This window comes from Colletotrichum spaethianum, assembly GCF_022836535.1.
Source record: "Colletotrichum spaethianum MAFF 239500 DNA, contig01, whole genome shotgun sequence".
Classification (NCBI taxonomy): domain Eukaryota; kingdom Fungi; phylum Ascomycota; class Sordariomycetes; order Glomerellales; family Glomerellaceae; genus Colletotrichum; species Colletotrichum spaethianum.
Window position 1 is genome coordinate 1,153,493 of NW_026054771.1, and position 19,496 is coordinate 1,172,988.

At 54.5% G+C, this 19,496-nt stretch overlaps 7 protein-coding genes across 7 annotated transcripts; 4 read left to right on the forward strand and 3 right to left on the reverse strand.

Moving 5' to 3' along the window:
- Positions 1 to 863: 863 nt before the first annotated feature.
- On the forward strand, positions 864 to 2,057 carry ColSpa_00290 (glutathione-specific gamma-glutamylcyclotransferase; the record flags this gene model as incomplete). Its single annotated transcript, XM_049266502.1, has 2 exons — positions 864 to 1,035; positions 1,486 to 2,057. The coding sequence occupies 2 exons, from the start codon at positions 864 to 866 to the stop codon at positions 2,055 to 2,057; spliced, it is 744 nt and encodes a 247-aa protein (XP_049122459.1).
- A 575-nt stretch (positions 2,058 to 2,632) lies between these two features.
- ColSpa_00291 (cold-inducible RNA-binding protein) lies at positions 2,633 to 3,534 on the reverse strand (the record flags this gene model as incomplete). The annotated part of the gene is made up of 5 exons (XM_049266503.1): positions 2,633 to 2,709; positions 2,766 to 3,010; positions 3,106 to 3,212; positions 3,365 to 3,437; positions 3,515 to 3,534. The coding sequence occupies 5 exons, from the start codon at positions 3,532 to 3,534 to the stop codon at positions 2,633 to 2,635; spliced, it is 522 nt and encodes a 173-aa protein (XP_049122460.1).
- Positions 3,535 to 10,404: 6,870 nt separating this feature from the next.
- On the forward strand, positions 10,405 to 10,665 carry ColSpa_00292 (uncharacterized protein; the record flags this gene model as incomplete). The annotated part of the gene is made up of 1 exon (XM_049266504.1): positions 10,405 to 10,665. One exon carries the CDS (start codon positions 10,405 to 10,407, stop codon positions 10,663 to 10,665), a length of 261 nt encoding a protein of 86 aa, XP_049122461.1.
- A 2,281-nt stretch (positions 10,666 to 12,946) lies between these two features.
- On the forward strand, positions 12,947 to 13,327 carry ColSpa_00293 (uncharacterized protein; the record flags this gene model as incomplete). The annotated part of the gene is made up of 1 exon (XM_049266505.1): positions 12,947 to 13,327. The coding sequence occupies one exon, from the start codon at positions 12,947 to 12,949 to the stop codon at positions 13,325 to 13,327; it is 381 nt and encodes a 126-aa protein (XP_049122462.1).
- A 5-nt stretch (positions 13,328 to 13,332) lies between these two features.
- Positions 13,333 to 14,348, reverse strand: ColSpa_00294 (citramalyl-CoA lyase, mitochondrial; the record flags this gene model as incomplete). Its single annotated transcript, XM_049266506.1, has 2 exons — positions 13,333 to 14,249; positions 14,303 to 14,348. 2 exons carry the CDS (start codon positions 14,346 to 14,348, stop codon positions 13,333 to 13,335), a joined length of 963 nt encoding a protein of 320 aa, XP_049122463.1.
- Positions 14,349 to 15,089: 741 nt separating this feature from the next.
- ColSpa_00295 (golgi apparatus membrane protein TVP23) lies at positions 15,090 to 16,083 on the forward strand (the record flags this gene model as incomplete). Its single annotated transcript, XM_049266507.1, has 3 exons — positions 15,090 to 15,189; positions 15,258 to 15,303; positions 15,480 to 16,083. The coding sequence occupies 3 exons, from the start codon at positions 15,090 to 15,092 to the stop codon at positions 16,081 to 16,083; spliced, it is 750 nt and encodes a 249-aa protein (XP_049122464.1).
- A 1,066-nt stretch (positions 16,084 to 17,149) lies between these two features.
- ColSpa_00296 (uncharacterized protein) lies at positions 17,150 to 18,563 on the reverse strand (the record flags this gene model as incomplete). The annotated part of the gene is made up of 2 exons (XM_049266508.1): positions 17,150 to 18,096; positions 18,188 to 18,563. 2 exons carry the CDS (start codon positions 18,561 to 18,563, stop codon positions 17,150 to 17,152), a joined length of 1,323 nt encoding a protein of 440 aa, XP_049122465.1.
- Between the last annotated feature and the right edge of the window lie 933 nt (positions 18,564 to 19,496).

Here is a 19,496-nt window from a genome sequence, read left to right on the forward strand (position 1 = left end):
TACCACCCCAACGCCCTTCCTTGCCAGCGTCTCTCCTCACCTCTCCTCCCTCCCCTCCAGTCCCGCCCCACAACAGCCCCGGCACCAACGCCCCTCCCCAGAACGCCGAGCCTCGAGCACGGGACGCCGGCAAGCGGGATTGCGTATGCTTTCCAGCTTTTGCAGATTCGCGGCCCTCAACTCGTCTCTTGCCCAACCTTCTCGAACACACCGAACTTTTCTCCCTCCGTTCCCCGTCCGCCTCTCTCTCCCCTCTTCATTGTATGTACGCTGATCCATTTTCTCTTCTCAAGCGAACCCCCCGGAACATTTCAGATTACACATCCCTTCCCCCTTTGTCTTTTCCGTCTGCTCCGTTTTTGACTCTTCCTCCACCATCACCACCACCCCCTCCTCGTATCTTTCCTTTTCCTTTTTCTCTTCTCCAGTTCCTGAAAGATTGTCTACCTGTTAATGGTCAGCATGTGCGCATGCGTTTTTCTGGGAGCCCTCACATCACGACAATTCAACCGTTGCGGTTTGCCGCTCTCGGATGTCACTGACGGCTCTCACAACGTTTGACCATCTCGCAGCCAGGCAAGTGCCTAAGAGATCCAAGATGGGTCACCGAGCTGTTTCTACTGCTTCCAGTGTCTCGTGAAGGCCGCACGCGAGTTAGACCACATCAGGACTAATTTGCTTGATATTCCTTTCCAGATTTCGAGAAGATTGTGTGTACCAGACGCAAACCTCCCTGCTCTCGCTCTGAACCAGACGGAAAGTCAGCAACTCGGCTGTCAGTCACTTTTCATATCCTCACGTCTGTCACACCTCCCTCGCGTGGGCACTGTCTCCGAAATCCCGCCGAACTTACGACATCCGGCATGGCCGACAATGACCTCTCGACTAACGGCGAGTTCTGGCTTTACGGTTATGGGTACGTCCTCGATCCCTCGAGATCTCCGATCCCTGTCGGTCTCGCTCTCGGTCGATTCTTGTCCTTCACCTTCTTCCACCCTCCCGCACACATCCCTGCTGCGGACAAGCCTTACGCATGTCGGTCCTAACGTTACAAACCCCGTTCTTCAGGAGTTTGATATGGAAGCCTCCGCCACACTTCGGTTAGCCTCATCTCCCTTCCGCCCCCCTTACCTCCCCTCTCTAGCCATCATCCGAGCTGCCGGCTGATCTTTGTCATCTTACACCCCGCAGATAGGAGAATCCCTGGTTGGGTGACAGGATATGTCCGTCGCTTTTGGCAAGTTCGTCTTCCATTTCCCTTCCCCCCTGCCGCACTCGTCCTACCCGGCCCCACGGGACGTGAGGCTTTCTCCTCGCCTTAGCGCCCGCTGTCACCAATGCTTATTTGCACTACATGTTCTGCTCTCGTCCGATCTCACTTCATCTTACTGACTCCTCTCTAGGCAAGGTAATCATCTCATCCCAACAGGTCCATGACGTGCTTGCTCTCTGTCCTCGAGACATCTAACCCCATCATCAGTCAAGATCACAGAGGCACACCCGAGGCCCCGGGTCGTGTCGTCACTCTCATCGAACGTTCGTTCTGGGAACAGCTGACCGACCACCACGACTCAGCTCCTGACCGTGTATGGGGCGTCGCCTACCGCATCAAGGCTGACAAGGTCGCCGAGGTCAAGGACTACCTCGACATCCGCGAGATCAACGGCTACACCATCCACTACGCCCCATTCTACCCGGCTGACGGCTCTGAGCCCATTCGTACTCTTGTGTACATTGGCACTCCGGACAACGACCAGTTTGTCGGTCCTCAGGATCCCCAGGCTCTCGCTGCTCACATTCGCAAGAGCCGCGGTCCGAGTGGACTGAACATCGACTACCTCCTCGGCCTTGAGAAAGCCCTGGACGAGCTGAGCCCCGAGAGCGGTGACGTTCACATTACTGACCTCTCCGACCGAGTCCGGGCCATCATCGCCGCCGAGCATGAGGGTTCCGGTGATGTGGCTTCGTTTCAACCGCTCCCGCCATCCGCTGTCAGCAACAACTCTCAGCAAGAAGCCAGTGTCAAGGAGCAGGAGGAGACAGAGAAGATAGGCTGAAGAGTTTTATGCACATTCTTTTACCTCTTCCTTGTTATCATGACCCCTTTGCCCCATCATGGCACACTTTAGAGCCATGTCAGCCCAGTACCCTGTTCTAAACGCATCATAGACAAGCATGCAGACAAGTAGCGTTAGACCACAAATCCGTCGACTTCCAAGACGATTTCGAGGAGCCCTCAGCCTCCTGCTTCACCCAGAATCACGAGGAACAAGCATCACCAATTGCGAACGAGATCAACCATGAGCAGCAACCAACAACATCCAAGGGAGAGAGGTAAAGGTCAATGAAGACAGAAACAGAAAACCATTCCATTTGAGAGAGAAGACTAGGCCGTTACCAACCCTTGACCGCGGGTTGGGGTTTTAATTTTCCAGAGATCCAGTGCAACAGAAGAACCGGGTATTGTGTTGCAGCGAAGAATATCACCAATGCTCGATCGAACCAACGGGCGCGCACACGAACGTCTGTCAGACTCGGAGGAGGTATCGTCGGCAACATCTCTTGGCCGCGTGCTCCCGAGTTGCGAATATCGACAACCAGCGGGCAACGAATCTCCGAAATCTAGCGAGCACTAATAGCCTCGGCCGCCCTGGGGCTGCTGAGACGGGTCCTGGTAGCCATACGGGGCCTGAGGAGCGTAGCCGCCGTCTACAAATGAATGTTAGCGGTGTACTCGACGACTTGATTTCACGGAACCAACTCACCCTGGGGAGGGGCACCGTAGGGCTGCTGAGGGGGGTAACCGCGGCCGTAAGCCGGCTGCTGCTGCTGATACATGTTGGGAACGCCAACCGGGTATCCGCCGGGGGCAGCGCCGTAGGGCACAGGGGGGGCGCCGCCATAGCCGCCACGTCCACCACCGAAACCGCCGCGGAAGCCGCCGCCGCCGCCGCCGCCACGGGGACCGTTGTCGGAGGCCTTGTCGACGCGGATAGTGCGTCCATCAAACCTATCAATGGCTCGTGTCAGTTGGGCGATCTTCTCACACGATCATTGCGCCGGGACAAGCTAGCAATGGAAAACAGTTTGGCAAAGGCAGCGTACTCGACGTTGTTCATGGCGGCAATGGCCTTCTGGGCATCTCCATCTTGGGTGTAACGGACGAAGCCGAAGCCACGGCTGCGGCCAGTGTCGCGGTCCTTTACAACAACCTTCAAGAACGGGAAAAAACACGGGTCAGATCTCTTTTTCTCTCTCTTTTGCTGGACGATTGGGACAGAGTGTCTCTCCAATGTCTACTGCAACGCCACTCTCAAGAAAGTTTCCAGAAAGTTTCTTCGCGGACCGGACGATCAGTACTTACAGCTTCCTCAACGGCACCGAACTCCTCGAACTTCTGTCTGAGGGTGCCTTCCTCAGTGTGCCATGCAAGGCCGCTGGAGAACGTCTTGTCAGCAAAAGCATGTTTGGCATGGTTGGCGTCGTTGGATGCGCCAATGCGGGGGAAACATACCCAATAAAGAGCTTTGACATTTTGATGGTTGTTTGTTTTTGCGAAAGAGCTTGATGGTCTGTCTGGTCGGGTTAGGGTCTGTCTGACGGGAAAAGTCCAAGGGAGACTGCGATGCATAAATGCAAGTGGTCTCAAGTGGCGCCAAGCGGGGACCGGACGAGTGAAGAAGACGAGGGACAGGAAAAAGGCTCTTTTTGGGACTTCCCAGTGGAAGAGCCAAGGTGCTTCTGGCGGGCCTGCATCGATCCGCACAGCAAAATGGAGGAGGCAGTGCTGGAATACTGCCTTTGTCACTTGATGATGGTGCGCAAAGCGGAGCGGCAGAGGCGACAAAGCAAACGTACAGGATTCAAAGCCGGATGATGGCGATGCGGGGAGGCAGAGGGCAGCAAATGCAGGCTGTGTCAAACAAAGAAGTGCTGGGCGTGCGCGTATGCGTAGGTCGCGTTGCGTATTGTGTTATGGGAGGGAGAAGGAGAGGAGAGAGCGAGGGCAAGATACGGACCTGGTGGTTGGAATTAGGTGGGCTGTTGGTGGGAGTGGTTGACAGACGTCAGGTTTGGATCTCTGGGCTTGATGGATCGAAAAAAGGAAGGAGGGGTGAGTGTGTGAGAGAGAGAGGGATATGAAAGGCCACCTTGAGGGGAGAGAAAGGAAGTGAGTGCTGCTTGCTTGCTTAGCGGGAAATTTTTGAATGGATGGAGGAGAGGGCGTTGAGGCAGTGCAAAAAAATAGGCCCCAAGGCAAGGTAGGTAAGGTTTGTGGTGTATGAGTGTGGGAGTGGAAGTGGGAGTGGGAGTGGAAGGCAAGTGACTGGACAGGACAGGACGGTACGGTGCCGGTAAAGGTAGGCGGGGTGGATTGAGGAAAGGCAAGGTAGGAGCGGAACGGGGGGCCGCGGGACTGCAGAAGCAGGAAGCAGGAGGCAACAGCTCCTCCAGCAGCAGCTTCCAGCTTCCCAGCTCCTCCCCGGCCAGCAATTGCCCGTTATTTTGTCGACGACGTCGCCGCCGCAGCCAGTTTCTTGCTGCAATCGGGCCTTAGGAGGAGGAGGGGGGAACGTGGAACGGGCACGCATGGGAAAGAGCTCGTGGCGGCGGGACGTGGAGGGGTCCAGTGAGTCGGGGCAAGTGGAGGAGGGGAGGGGAGGGGGCAGGTACCGTCTTTGTTCTGGATGACGGTAGGGCAAGAAAGAATGACGGTCCATGTACCGCCCGTCGCTAATTACCCTGCAAGGTACCTGGAGGGACGGACCACAGTCTGGGCCAGCTTGGGCCTGAGGCGGCAGCAGGAAAAGGTAACGGGCGAACGGGAAGGTAGGAACAAGAAAATATTCATACACACTAAGAAGGACGGCGGGAGAATAGGCAAAAGAAAGACGCAAGATGGGAATGGCGCAAAGGATGAATTTTCTGACCGCGAGAGACCCAGAGACGTACCTGTCGTGACTGGTTCCTTTGTCCAGATGTCCAGTTGCGGAATTCTTTGTCGTTTGTTGTTGATGCAGAGACGATGAGAAAAATTCAAAGGGAGGAGGGGAAGAAAAGTACGATGCGGCAAAGAGCGCAAAGGGGCTTGATTGGAATCACAGAGAAAGAAAATAAGTACCGATCCCTGAACGACAAGGTAGTAGTGGTAGTAGTAGCGGCAGGCAGAGAGAGAGAGAGAGGGGGGGGGAAACGAAGAGGTTCAACTAGGACAGGCGTAGGTCAGTCGATGTCGGGATTGTTTTCGAATAATCGCGCTTTTTCTCAACTTTCTGTTCGCTTTTTTTCGCCTTGAATTCCGCGTCCCGCCATCCCAACCGCGTCGCCGGTCCCTCCATCTTATATGTGATGGACGCAGGGTCCGCCGCCATGGGCTCCATCTCCAGCGGGCGGCGAAAACCCGCGACCAAGGACGAGATCAGGGCGAGCAACTCTGCCGCTGCGGCAGTTTGATACCTGGCCTGCATTACCAGATGAAGAACAAACGAAGCGTACCTAGGAGAAATGACTTGCCTGCGGTAAGATACGCATACACATACGCGCGCCAAGCACTGTACCTTCCTTGCCATTCACCCTAATCCAACCTGAAGAGTACATGCCCGCACCTCACAGGGTCGCTTGATTCCCTGCTCGCCTCCTCTGCTACTATGTACTGCTGCTCAGGCACACGAGGCAAGGGCCAAGGCATCTGGGAGATCTGCCCGGGGCAGAGGGACCCATGAAAACCCATCCATCCATCCATGAATATTCAGTGTCATGGGGGATGGTAAAGAGGGGACCGCCCACATCCCAAATTCGGCTTTTCAGCGCAAGGGGTGGGATAGACGACCAAATGGAAAGGAAGAAGGAAGGGCCCAACGCCCATGAAATGTTTCGACCAGAGCATAAGTGTGGCACCAGGGTTGGCTCCCCCTCCCAAACAAGCATCAAACAGACGAAAAGCCTCACCTGTACAGATACAAACAAGCCCGCGATACCTCTGCCCCGTCATATCCCCTGCCGCAACCAGTTTGCCAGTCAGGCTCAACCACAAGACACGACTGACTGCCTCCTGTCGGTCTAAACCAACCCGGCCCTGTACGAAGCCTCGGTCCGCCCGCAGTTTGCCAGACCGCCGTCGGGGTAGGAGCTGCCTGAGGTGCGGCGCAGCTCTGGGAGGTCGCAACATCGTCGTCGTCGCCGCGGGACCCTGCTGTCGCAACCGGCGTCGTAGACGTTGCCGCGTCTCGCGGCAGGTACAGGTAAGACAACGCACGACGAGACGCACGCACTTACGTACTTTTGCCTCCAGGCAACCACTCCTCGGGGCCTGTTTGCACGCAACAGTTGAGCCTCGCCGGGCGCCCAACAGCTTCATCATCATCGCCGCCATCACCAGCCTCCGTTCTCACGCACCCCGCTGCTGCCCGTCAGTCAAGACGGATCATCGTGCCCAATATGCCCACACTCTCAGTCCAAATGGCTGACCAAGCGCCTGCAAGTGTGGTGGGATGGGATGCAGAGACCAGGGCCACGGAAAGCTTCTTAGAACCCATGAACCTAGCCGATGCAGGGGATTGTCAGGCGAAAAGACTTACTGCCTGGTTGCAGGCGAGCAAAATTCCGGCACGCTGATTTGGTACATACTGTGAATGGACGATGTAGCTTGGATTGTGGCGGCAGTCCGTCGAGACTTTGCTCGTGCACAGACTCAGGCGACGGGGAAATACAGATTGATCATGGAGGAGGGGGCGGACAGAGGCTAGCAATGCCGTACTCTGTAGAGGGGTGTGGCATCGAGAAGGTCGGGATGTTGTGTCAGAGAGCAATTTCTGAGAGTCTGAGAGGAAGTGAGAAAGGGATAGGGAAGAACAAGAGGGTGGGATCCTGACACCAGAAACAGATTGGCATCTCTGCATCCCGTCCGCCATGGCTGCCGGTCGTGCTGGTGCTGGTGCTGGAAAACACCTGCGCGGGACGACAGGCTTGGCCTGCCTACTTGCGGACGCACTGGTCCAAGAGTGACATTCCCATTCGACCCCACACTTTGCACAGCCTCCTTTCACCATGCCCAGTTTGAACCAAGATGAACATCTTGGAGCTGCAACATCATTCTCCAACGTCTACCTTCTCCTGAAAGTGGGTCTCCCAGTCCTTGACTTGAGTTGTGTACCATGTCGTTGCTGCAGAGCCTGCTGCACCGATTTCTTGACTCGGCTTGCATTCCACCATGTGCTGTGTCGACCAAACGTTCATGGCTGATGGCAAGATACGGAATAGACCTCCGTTACATGGAAGGTGCATCTCGTCTGTTTGATCTAGTCCAGCCATCGAATTGCGACATTCGCCGTCCCCTTGCCGCCACCCATGCTGTGTGTTTAGCGCAACCGTCCACTCGTTTATCGGCATGCCCTTGTCCATGCGGCCTACATCCCACGCAGGCGTCATGGAGGACCGGGACAGCCTTCTTCTTCCTCTCTTTTGCTCTTATATTATATCCCTCGTCCGTTGAATTGCTCGTGGTATGTAGTATCGGTCGGCAGTCTGTTCCTGGCTGTCGTCCAATGCGTTTCAAGGATCCAACCTTTTCTTCCGACACGTTTCCCTCATCATTTTTCGGCTTGTCCTTCCGTCCTCTTGCGTGGTCTCACACACTCTCTCTCATACGCGGAGATGTGACCAACCATATCGCTGGGACGAGCCCTATTCACCGGCATTGAATACTCCTCGTGCGAGAGGGCGCGCGAGGCATTCCTTTTAGGGAGAGCTCGACTTGTGAGCTAGCGGCCTTGGAGAGATCCCGGTAACCAACCTCTTTTTGGCGCACAAAACGCTCAATGCTATCCATCGAAGCTCCACCCCTTGGTCGGCACTGACCAGCTAGAGGTCCAGGAGCAGCTAAGTACTGCGATGTGGGTGAATTTGTGATGTTGACAACTTCATAATGTGGGTGCGGCCGAAAGTCCATGTCCTCCATGCCAGTGGAGAGATGGTCGATCCAGTGGAGACGCGGATAGCCATAACCCCTCTGTCGTACAATGGCATCGTCAATTTTGGTTTTGGCAGTAAATTGCCCCTCCCCCAAGCTGCGCACGGCGCACAAACGACCCCTCAATGAATCCGGTATATCTGCTACCTTATCACCCGATAATTGTCCGTTCCGTCTGTGCGACTCGACGGCAAACAACCAATCCGGTGGGCCATCGACACGCACCCAAGGCCATTGTGCTCTGCTGCCATCACCGCCTTCATGCTCCAAGCACCGAGTTTCGATGCGCGGGAATGAACGGCGCACCATGTGAAAGATTTCGACAATCACAAAACGCGATGCAGCGATGTGTCGAACGCTGGGGCAGCCCATTTTCAGGGACTAAGGTAGTGGGACCTTTAACCTCTATCAGTCCACACCCTTGGAAGTATAGTCGCCATGATATGCCGCATGGGCCAACAGCCGGGGACCTCCAGTTGAGCAAATGGAGGGGTAACTTGGCCTCTGGAATACTACCAGCAGGAAACCTAATGCACATGGCCGCGATCCAGCCGGAGATACAAGGTTGAAAGACGGCTCCATGTTCCGGCGTCTTCACACCGCTTGGTTGCTTCTCTGATCATAGTTCCTTGGCTTTCACTAAAATGCCATCTTGTCGATGATTTTCGTGTGCCTGGTAGGCAGCTCTTCTAAAGATCCCAGAGACATCTGAAACTGCTAGGGATCGTCTATAATTAACATGTTTTGACTGGACGAAGGTGAAACTTGCTGCGCCTTCTTCGCAGGTCCACCCGGACTTTGTTGCCCGCAAAACACGCAGAGCTTTGGACAACGTTGTCTTCGACATGTCCAGATACCGCGCCTTGGCCTGCTCCGTGAGGGGGGAACTCCTGCAGCCACGTGCGTTGTCACGGACGATGCGACCCTGCGCAATGTCGGTTAGGCTGATCTCAAATGCCAATAGCTTCAGCGCGCATCTGGACCGAATCTTTGGAATGATCAAGATGCTGTGACGCCGTTGACGTCGTAGTCGACCGAAACTTCCGGCCGTTGATTTCTCGCAGTCACAAGAAAATGCCGTGCCGCAAGGGCAACAGCAACATTTATCCGCAGTTCTTCCAGGCCATGTGATGAATGCAGAGACCATTTGATACCTATAGTGGCAGTGTTTGGATCGAGATAATGATAAAGATTGGGTTGGCAAGCCAATATCAAAATACGTGTGAAGGCACGGCTTGGGCAATTTTACGGTCATGGGCAAGCCATCGGTAAGGGCCTGCATACTCGGCTGTCAATCATCTGTCAGGGCGGCTCTTATCCGGCGCAGCTTCCCCATAGCCAAGGCGATGCTATCAATAGCATTCGGCCGGGGATTGACACAAGACAGGTTCCGTCACCACCAGCCAGCCATGTCTTGGCATCCTGAGACGACCGCAAGTTGGGGCTTGCATAGATCACATATCCAGTGCGCCGACTAGCCGCTGTCGCTTTTGGTCAGACCCAAACATCGAGTCAAATTGGGTAGCGATGCTGTAATGCCCAACGAATCCCTCCATAGGAAGTCAGGACTTTCCATTGTGCCTCGTACCCCGCAACCGTTCGAGGTTGCGTCGTGTCATAGCTCGGCCTGCTTGGAACCATCGTGCTACGGTATTCCTTGTAAAACCGGCGGCATGCGGTAGAACCGAGAGATTTCCCAGCGACGAGTAAAACGGTGCATTAATTATGCCCAATGATCGCAGGGAGAGCTAAGCGATGGAGAATCGGTCTACTGCCACAAAGCTTGAAAACTTGACCAAGAAGACTGCCGGAAGTGCCATGCCGGCGCTGTACACGAACATCTTGACACCGGTTCACAGTTCTGAGGGGTTTTTGAGTACTAGTATGCCAGACCCAAAACCAATATTCTAGGCGAGATAACTACTGTCAAGTTAGCATTCTTGTCGCGAAGAACTTTCGGATAAGGTAGGTGAAGTTTGTCTCCCTTGAAGCCAGAGAAAATCGTACAAAGTGATGTTCAATGGCATTTGTCCCCGACACGAACGGCGCTGTGTTGAATTGAAAATAAGGGCGTGTAGCAACGCAGTGGAGGTTGACACAGAGAAGTGGGTGGACATGAGAAGGAAGCCACGGGAGAAACATGGAATTCGGCACATGATCTGGGGATACGCTGGCTTCTCGCTTAGGGGCTCATACTTGCCATTTTTACATTGCGCAGAAAATCTGGTGCCTGTCACCAGAAGATTTCTTTGCATCGTCGTAGAACGACAGCCGAAGTCTTCCACAGACGAGGAAGGCCCCACCTTCCATTTCGTTCTGACGGCACGGTGTCTTCCTTCTTTCAGGTATACTGGCAACAACTAACGGAGAGCGATGTCGACAAAATTCAACACGGAGAAAGTGCAAGACCGTCATAGGTCACGAAACTGCTAGAAATGGCCGATGTTGTGGACATCGTAGTAGACCAGGCACTCGACCCGGCTAAGCTCCCTTCCATGAAGAATATCACAACAACCACCCGCAGTGAAGTCTCCAACTCGAGAACCCAACCGTTACTGTCCGAGTATACCAATTCAGCTGTTTCCTCCTTCAGTTCGGCCCGCGCTCTTTGCATGCCGCCGAACGATCTGGGCTACGATCCAGCCACTACGCCGAGGAGCGCAGACGCAGCATGCGATGGCACACCGCCTTATTAAGCACCATCGGAGTCGTGCTCAACATCGTAATGATGAACAACACGGCCACCGTCATAGTCTTTCTAAAGCAAAGGAGAAAGCAGGGCATCAACTTGACTCCAATTCAGGACGAGTAGATCAAGTTTCGGGCGTTGTCCTGGCTTCAGATGCAAGAAACAACACTGTTGGATTGGTGGAAAACTGGCTTGTCAACGTCAGTCGAGGAGGAGTAGTTCTTCCGGAGCCCGTGGACCGATATCATCAAGATCAAGGTCATTCGAATCCTTTGACCTGGCGACCTCACGGCCTTCCTCTTCAGGACGCGCCTCGACGCAGCCATAAACGCACTCGTTCACAGGACAGCTCCATCATCGCCAACCCAGCCAAGATAGCAGCCCGGGTACCTCCAACGACAGAAAGATACCAACAAATGGGCCCAACTGAACCGAGCGACACGTTTGTCTTAGCAGGCACCCCTTCACCAAGGTTTGAGAAACGGCCAAGGCATAAGACGAGAGAAGATCGATACGACCCCCAGGAACGGATTAGGCAGAAACACAAGAATTGCCCGGAAGAAAGGCCTGTGCCTCCCAAAAACCTGCCAAAAAAGCCGAATTCCTCGAGCCGCGAAGTGATGGATAATTTTCGCTCGGAAGTCATTCTCAATGACCGACTCACAGTGAGCAAGTAATGGCCACAGTTAAGGATTACCATTAATGACCTTAGCTACAACCTTGCGTTACGCCTGGACTCTTCCAAAATGGCCGCGCATCGTCACGAAAGCCCGGTATGTTGGCTCTTCAAGACTGCTAATCGAGTCGTCTGCTAATGTGTATAAGTTGAGGAACTGGCCTACAATTCGATGGCTTCCATTGAGCATCTTCCATCGCGCCAGTCCTCTTTCCAGCAGGGGAATCGCTCCCGAGTCAAGGAAAGTCAGTGGCGAGAAAAGGAACTGGGAGAGATGGCGACTCTCTTTGGTCGCAAAAACACAGCAGCGGAACAGCATGCAGAAAATGGGCAAAGGCGGCACCGTGACATCAATGGCAATTGGCAAGCAGAGGAACAACTTTTCGACAACTACAGCCGACGGACTAGACCCCGGATAGGGTCGACAAGAATTATGGAAGAAGCCAGTCCAGGAAGAAACGAGACACATCAACCACCGAAAATCAAGCCTTATGTCAGATCAAACCACGGATTTCAGTCGAGTAGCAGAGCTACAAGCTATGAGACATGGCCCATCAGCAGCAACCGCCAAACATCCGTGCCAAACTACGCCATTGACCGTTCACCTAGCAGCACCCCCGAGCCGGTTAGAGAAGCCCTCCGGGAGACTGGAGTTTTTGGCGGAACTGGGCTGTGGGGAGATGATTGCAATTTGAGGGCCAGCTTTCATCAGGCCGACGATCTGCGCACCCAAAACCGAGACTCACGAAAGGGGGAGGAACGTATTAGCCTATCCCAGACCTCGGTGAAGAAGCCTATAATCATTCGATATACAGAAAAAGGGACCATGACGAACAATGAACACCAGCTGCCATCGGGTGGACTAGAGGCATTCAAGAGTGTAGGAGACAAGGCTGGTGCGACCACGGCGGAAAGCTCGAGGTCTTCAAAGGCAGTGGCGAGATCGAGTCTGCCGACACAACTGGCAATTAACGATAAAGGTTTGAGGAACGTACAGACAGATCGTTTTGCTGAGACCAGCCGCAAGATAGACGCTCCTCCGACAAGAACTGACGCCACTACGCAAGCGTGCCTAGAACCACAGTCCAGAAAGGGTGTTCCTGCTCGAGCATCACCAGAAGTCTTCCAGAGAACATCGGTAGAAACACCGATGATTGATGAGCCCCAGCGCCCAGAGACCAATGAGAATGAGGTTCAGTCAGTCAACGCTGCATGGCCTCATGTCGAAGTTACGTCTACTTTCAAAGTTGCAAAAGAGACAGCGGCCAAGCTCCAGAACGAAGAGATACGAAGGGCAGAGTCTGCTTTGTCTGGTATGTCTCAGGCATCATATATGGTAAACGAAAGCAGGCAAATGAGCCACCTCCTGGCTCTAGACAGAGCGACTTACTATCAGCCAACCCTCGTCGAGAACAGATCTCTCATGAGCGGTTCAAAAAGCCAATGGTGTAACGAAATTGTTCGCGAGGAAGAGGCGACTCCAAAGCCATATGATTATCTTCGAACGACCTCACGGGGAAGCCATCCGAAAGGTCTTAATCGTGCGTTTACCACAAAAGGATACAGGTCGGAATCAAAGCTTAGTCCGTATCAATCTCAACAATCAGAGAGCATGACTGACTTCATCGCGCGCATTGAACAGGATGCACTGCGGAATGATAACCGCGAACCTGCGTGGGGATCAATTCATAACGACATGGTCTACCAGCAGTGGACAGATAGTTTCTTAACGCCAGTGAACCAGTCTGTCATGGAGAGCGCTCAAACCATTGGAACTCCTGGTTTCGATCGTTTCCTCGAAGAATCGTATTTGACCTACCCAGGAGACGTTAGTGCCAGCGGACCAAAAGCACAGCCGTTTCTGGAGACTGAGTTCCATGCGCAACCACGAAACTACCATTATGCAAGCCGGCAACAGCTCATCGAACAGAAAGAAGAATACGAAAGGGAGGAAATGAATGCATTCTGGCGGCCCAACTACTCTTATTACTGATACAACTACTCAGGCTCTTGACCCTTCCACTTCTCCCGAAGCTTTGCCACGTCAATGTCACACCTTTCCGCTTTGGCAATGGTGGCATTCGCCTTCCCTGTGACCGGGGCATCGATCATCATGCCATCGAGTGTCCATGCTCCACGGCCCGCCTTACTTGCTTTCTCGTCTGCGACTGCAACACGTACCGCCCATTCCACCTCCTTTTCGCCAGGGGCAAATAACTTTTGGACAAGAGCCACCTGATTGGGATGAATGCACTGTTTGCCGTTGAAACCCATCGACTTACCCCCGAGAGATTCCTCCTCCAACCGCTTCAGGCCTTCATCCCCCTTGTAGGAGGTGCAGACAAGGTCGATTGCACTGGGCAACTCGGCGGCCTTCGCGGCGGTAACGATGGCAGATCGCGCATACAGAAATTCGGTCAGGGAAGGTGTTCTTGTCAGAGATAGATCCAAAGCGAAGTCCTCAGCAGCGAATACCAAGCCGCTGAGGTAAGGTGATGCCTTGCAGATTTCGGAAAGGTTCATGATCGATCGAGCAGACTCAATCAAGGCAATGATCTTTATGGGATTTTGGGACGTGGATGCGTGCCTCTCAGGAGCTACGTGACGCAATACATCGGTAACGTACGTTAGGTCGGCGGCGGAGTTAACTTTAGGAACGACGATAGCATCGACATTGGGTAATGACCCGAGAGAAGTTAGGTCGTCCAGAGCAAACTTGGTCTCTACTGCGTTGATTCGCACAGCCAGCTCGGAGATGGACGGCGGCCGCGAATTGTTTTTTTCGAGAAAAGAACGAAGTTGGCCTCGGGCTTGTGACTTCAATGAAGGCGTCACCGAGTCTTCCAGATCATATGTCACGTTATCGGACTTGAGGCCCAGCGACTTGGTGAGCATCTTTTCCGAAGACGAGGGCACTGGTTAATTGTTAGTTGGGTTGTCCTGGGGGTCTAATTTGGGTTCTATTCACCATAGAGCAGCGCTCGGCGGACAATTGAAGAGGACCTGGCCGCCATGATGGATAAGTCGTCCACCGTACATACACCCTCTCGGCCTGTGTAGTTCTAGCCTGTCACCTCGGGGTTGATTGAACGTTGATTGAAAGAATGAACGGAACCCAGTGATGTGGTATCATGGACATGGGCCGAAATGCACAAGTGCAGCTATTTAACACCGGGGCCGGCAGGTCGTATTTACTTTGCGAACGACGCTCGGTAACTTGGGTCTGGAGCGGTTAGCACCAAGTCGGCTATTTGAGACGGGACTGGGTCAGGAAGCTGGGGTCGTTGATGACGTAATGCGAGCTTGGGTCCGAAAGATGGAGAGCTTGCAGTTTCTGCCACGAGTGACCGCTGCTGGACCCCTGGAACACCTAAGGCGCTAGACAAGTGGGCCTCATGCTCCAACGGCCCCCTGGCGGAATAATTCAGCCTCCACCCGCCGAACAGCTTACCGTAGCTTCAACAGGTCTGGCCCAGTGAGAGGTGTGGGAGGACAGCTGAATCCACGCCTGCGGCCCGCGCATTACGACAGCTGTACCGTAATGAGTTTCTGGCCCTTTTTCGAACAGGCATCCCTCTCGTCCTGACACCAGGAAACACAACTCCTCCACGAGGCCACGACATGCACACGACGACGACGGCAACGAAGTAGACAAGCCCAATTTCTTGATCGCCAACCGAATTGAACAACGAGACTATTGAGGACGTCGGACTCTACCTACGGTTACTGCGACGGTTCGAACAATCTTGCCCGAGATGGATCCCTCGCAACAGCAGCAAGATGCGCCAGGCTCCCTGAGCTGGCGATTGAGCTCGCATCCCATCACCCTTCTGACGTTTCTTTCATTCCGGATATGTAAGTCGACCTGCGAGCTTCACGAATTGGTTGTAGGGGCAGCAGACTGACACGGTGCTGGGCAATAGCAAGTGTTCTCGTGTACTTCCTCGGGTTGTGGATCATCAGAAGCATGTACGTTGTCGCATACTTCCTCACCCTCGAGCCCCCCAACCGGCTCCGTTCAACAAACCTCTGCTCCATCCCGGACCATCCTCCGAAGAGTGGGAATGTGTTGGAGCTGGAGCCCACGTGCTCAAGGTGACCGTCACCCTGATACACCTACCAGACACTAACCCGCTCGCTCATAGGATCATGATCTTCATCATCACCATCCTCCTCCTCGCCGCCGACTTTTACTACCTCAAGAACATCGCCGGCCGCCGACTCGTGGGGTTGCGGTGGTGGAACGAGGTGGACGCGCAGACGGGCGACTCGCAGTGGGTCTTTGAGAGCAGCGAGCCAGGGACCAAGACGATCAACCCAACCGACAGCCGCTTCTTCTGGCTCGCGCTTTACACTCAGCCGATCCTCTGGGTGCTGCTTGCCATTTTTGCGCTCGTGCGGTTGCAGTTCCTGTGGTTGCCGCTTGTTGGTGAGTGTGAACAACCCCCTCTTGATTATCCTTGTCCTTCTCTATCCCTTGAGATGGGGACGGAGGAGACTGCATCATGCTCCTCATCGTTGTGGTCGGCGAGTGCGGCCCGCTTGAAGATTGTGCGAAGCGTTAGACAAAACGCTAACTCGGACTCTGCAGTCATCGCCCTGGTTCTGACCATCATGAACGCCATGGCCTTTTCGAGATGCGACAAGTTCAGCCACGCGTCCAACATGGCTGGCAGCGCATTGTACTCTGGCGGCCTGGCGGGCAGCATCGCGAGTAACATGGTGGGCCGGCTGTTTAACCGCGGTTGAGCTACATATTTTGTACTTGAGTAACGGCAGCCGGTCACGGAGAACGGGGGGGCACGGAATATAGCCAGGGGCTTTGCGGTCTGTAACAAAATAGAGGTATTATTTTTTTGTTTTTTTGGCCCCGCTGCAGGCGCAGGACTTGTGACACTGATACTGCTACTCGGCGCGGGAAGCAAAAGAAGGGAATAAGAGGGGGAAACACAACACATGGAGAAGAAGAAAAAAACGAGCGCAGCCGTTCGCCGCGAGGCCGGACGAATCGGTGGTTTGTGGAATATTGCTATACCCTCCCAACTGTATACTAGACACGGAAGCATGACTCGGGAATGTTGTGTCTTTTTCGAATGATGACTTAGGGTTCTTTGCTTCTGCTTTGGCAGCGTGGTGTCGGCGGCTCCGAATACGGCGAAAGGTTACAACGCGTAGCCCCAAACCCCCGCGACGTTTGAAGAGACTCCTGTCCTCGCGGCTATGATGACGAGTTGGATGGCGACGAATGTCGACTTCGTATCCTCCAGCCCAAGAGTGCCTCTGTAGACGCCCAGGCCATGTCTCTTTGCTTGCGGATTTTGGAAAGGGGGACTCTGAACACACGAGTTGCTTCGTGCGTGCCCCTCCCACCTCGCCGGCGACGTGGGCTCAAAGGATCTCGGGATCGTCTTCACCTTCACTCACTGCGGCGCGGCGCGTAGGCGATGCGGAGCGTCTCTCGAGCCTTGCACTCCAACGCGACGCTTCAGGCGGATGTGCTAGACAACAGACTTTTTACTTCATTTCTCGCGCCAAACCACAAGTACAGCGTTATCTATCTTGTCCAAACACACACCAACGAAGCCTTCCTCTCCATGTCCGTATGGGGGGTATCAGCAACCCTCCTCTGAAACGAATGACCGAGGTGCCACAGGTACAAAACGGCTCGAACTGCAAGCACGCTATCCAGTACGTGAAGCATCAACCCACTACAGCAATATTTGGTCGAACGAAAAAAAAAAAGAAAAAGAAGTATTATGCAAGAACTCGCACTATAGCGAACTAAAAGGGGACGTTGGTCAGACGATGACTACGGCTACCGGCGCTGCCCCTGCCCCTGGCTCTGGCCTTGGCCCTGACCAGCCTGCTCGATTGCATCGTCCAACGCTCGCTCCTCCTCCTCTAGACGCCGGATCTCGTCCTCCGTCATGCCATCCTCAATCAGATGCGAAACGTTTGTGTTGACGTTTGGCGTCGATGAGCGTGCGCCGTTCCGGGTCATGTCCTCCACCGACCTGGCAGCGATGGGCGTGTGCTCCTCCTCGCCATACGGCGCCAAGGGATGGCGTTCCGTACCGCTTACGGCGGAGGCGGGGGCAACGGCTTCCGGGTCATCCAGCTGGATGCGGTGGTGCTGCCCAGGCGGGTGTTGAGGTTGTTGCCCGTCGTCCGAGTAGGGTGAGTGCGGTGACTCGGTGACGCGGGCGTGAGTCTCCTTATCGGTGAGGTACTGGTGGGGGCTGTGGCCGGAGTCGTATGCGCCGTTCGACACATGGTCCGCGCGACGGTGCCGACGGAGGAAGAACCAGATCAGGAAGGCGATGAGAGAGATGCCAAGCACCGAGCCGATGACAATACCGGCGATGGCACCAGCAGGGAGGTTAGACCCGCCGCCGCCGCCGCTATCGCCGGCGCTTGCGCCGAGGGTCGAGATTGATGCGCTGCCTGTGGCGGTCGCTGAGGGGCTAGCTGTTACCGCGGTCGAAATGGGGTCTGCGGATGACGTCGAATCGTCGTCTTCCACGCCGTTGAGTTCGCGGTCGGCATTGTTGTCGTCACCTGCCGTTAGTTTTCCGATTCTGTCTGCCGCAGCGCTGTATTCCGAGGACCCGGAAGTGCCGTTGGAGACGGCAAAGACGCCGCTAGTTGTTGTACCAGATCGATCAAGCAACGTCCAGTGGAGTTGGATGTACATGTCATAGTCATAATACTGTTGATTTATTTCGTGGAATGTCAGCTCGAGGTAGTCGTCATAAACAGTACCTATATTGCGACTTTAGCGGTTGAACAAGAAAGACGCGAAGTCTTGTCAATCGAGTCGCCCGTCATTTAACATGAAAGCATGAGGACTTACCTAGTGACCTTTTAGATAGCCGTGCAGAACTGGGCGCCTTCTCGAACCTTTCGATGGTAATGTTGTCGCCGCCTATCCTTCCCAGCCAAAGAGCTCTGTCGACACTAACTCCGGCGGAACTCCCCCAGTTGATCTTATGGGTGCCGGTGCTAGTCGTGATGACACGATCGTTGTAGTTGGGGAGCGAGCCGAAAGTCATCATGTTGAAATCTATCTTCTTGCCTTCGGGGTTCCCTATAGTCCCGGGACTCTTCTGCGTGGCCGAAAAGTTAGGCCGAGAAGACTCGCCAGTCCCGAAGGCGGCATTGCCGTCGGCTTCATCGACGAACACGGCTCCTGACGGTGCAACGGATGGTGCCTTCACTGCGAGAGCCATTTTGACGAAAGATGTGGTATTGCCGGGCGGTTCGGCGACTTCGGCGTGTCGTATGGTGCTGTATCATGCAATAATCAGCCTGTGGCCCAGCCCGTCGCTCTCGGTAGTCGGATGTGAGTATCCCTCGGAGTTTGAGTAATATGCACGTTTTTCATGTAAGTCGTGATGCAACCCATCGGCTGCTTTCGTCGAACCCCCCAAACCCTTTCTTTTGTCGAAGTATCCGTCGCCCCAGAAATCGAGACCGAAGAGTGACGCACGAACTGAAGATGGAGAACCGAAAATAGGAAGAATGGAAGAGGGAAAAAGTTAGGAAGACAGGGCTGAGAGAGTAAGAGAGAGGACCCTTCGAAAGTGGGAAAGAAAGCCACCAGTTACCCCCAAGCTTGTGTGACCATGTGGGAGAGTAAGAGAATAAGACAGAGCAAACCGCAGAGACAAGGACGCAAAGCAAACAGGGGTTGCTGCTGCCGTCTTTCTGTTGGTCAGGTCCGAGGCGCCAGGTCGGTTTGCTGAATGGGGCGGGCGCGTTGGTGTTGGTATTGGTGCCGTGAGACGTTCAGCTGGAGACGCCCGGTTGTTAGTGTTTGAGGAGCGGCACCGACTTGAACGTGGGCTGGGTTGGTGTGCAAGGATTCGAGGATCTGCACTACACCAACTGCAGCAAGCCACACGCCAAGGCTACGCCGCGAAGAGAAATGTGGGAAAGAAGGATTCGCCCATTGGACTTTCTCATCCGCTTTTCTCTCTTGGCTGGTTCTTGAGGAGCTGATCGCGGCGAGGCGCTGTCGACTCGCTCGCGGAGTCTGGCCTTGTGCAGCTTTGTTAGCATCCGGGGCTGAGGGCTCAAGTGCCTGGTGTTGTTCACCAAAAAGAAGCCGTATCCTCGGTGATGGGACTGCGAGCAAAGGCGAAGGCGGGCTTTGGAATTGG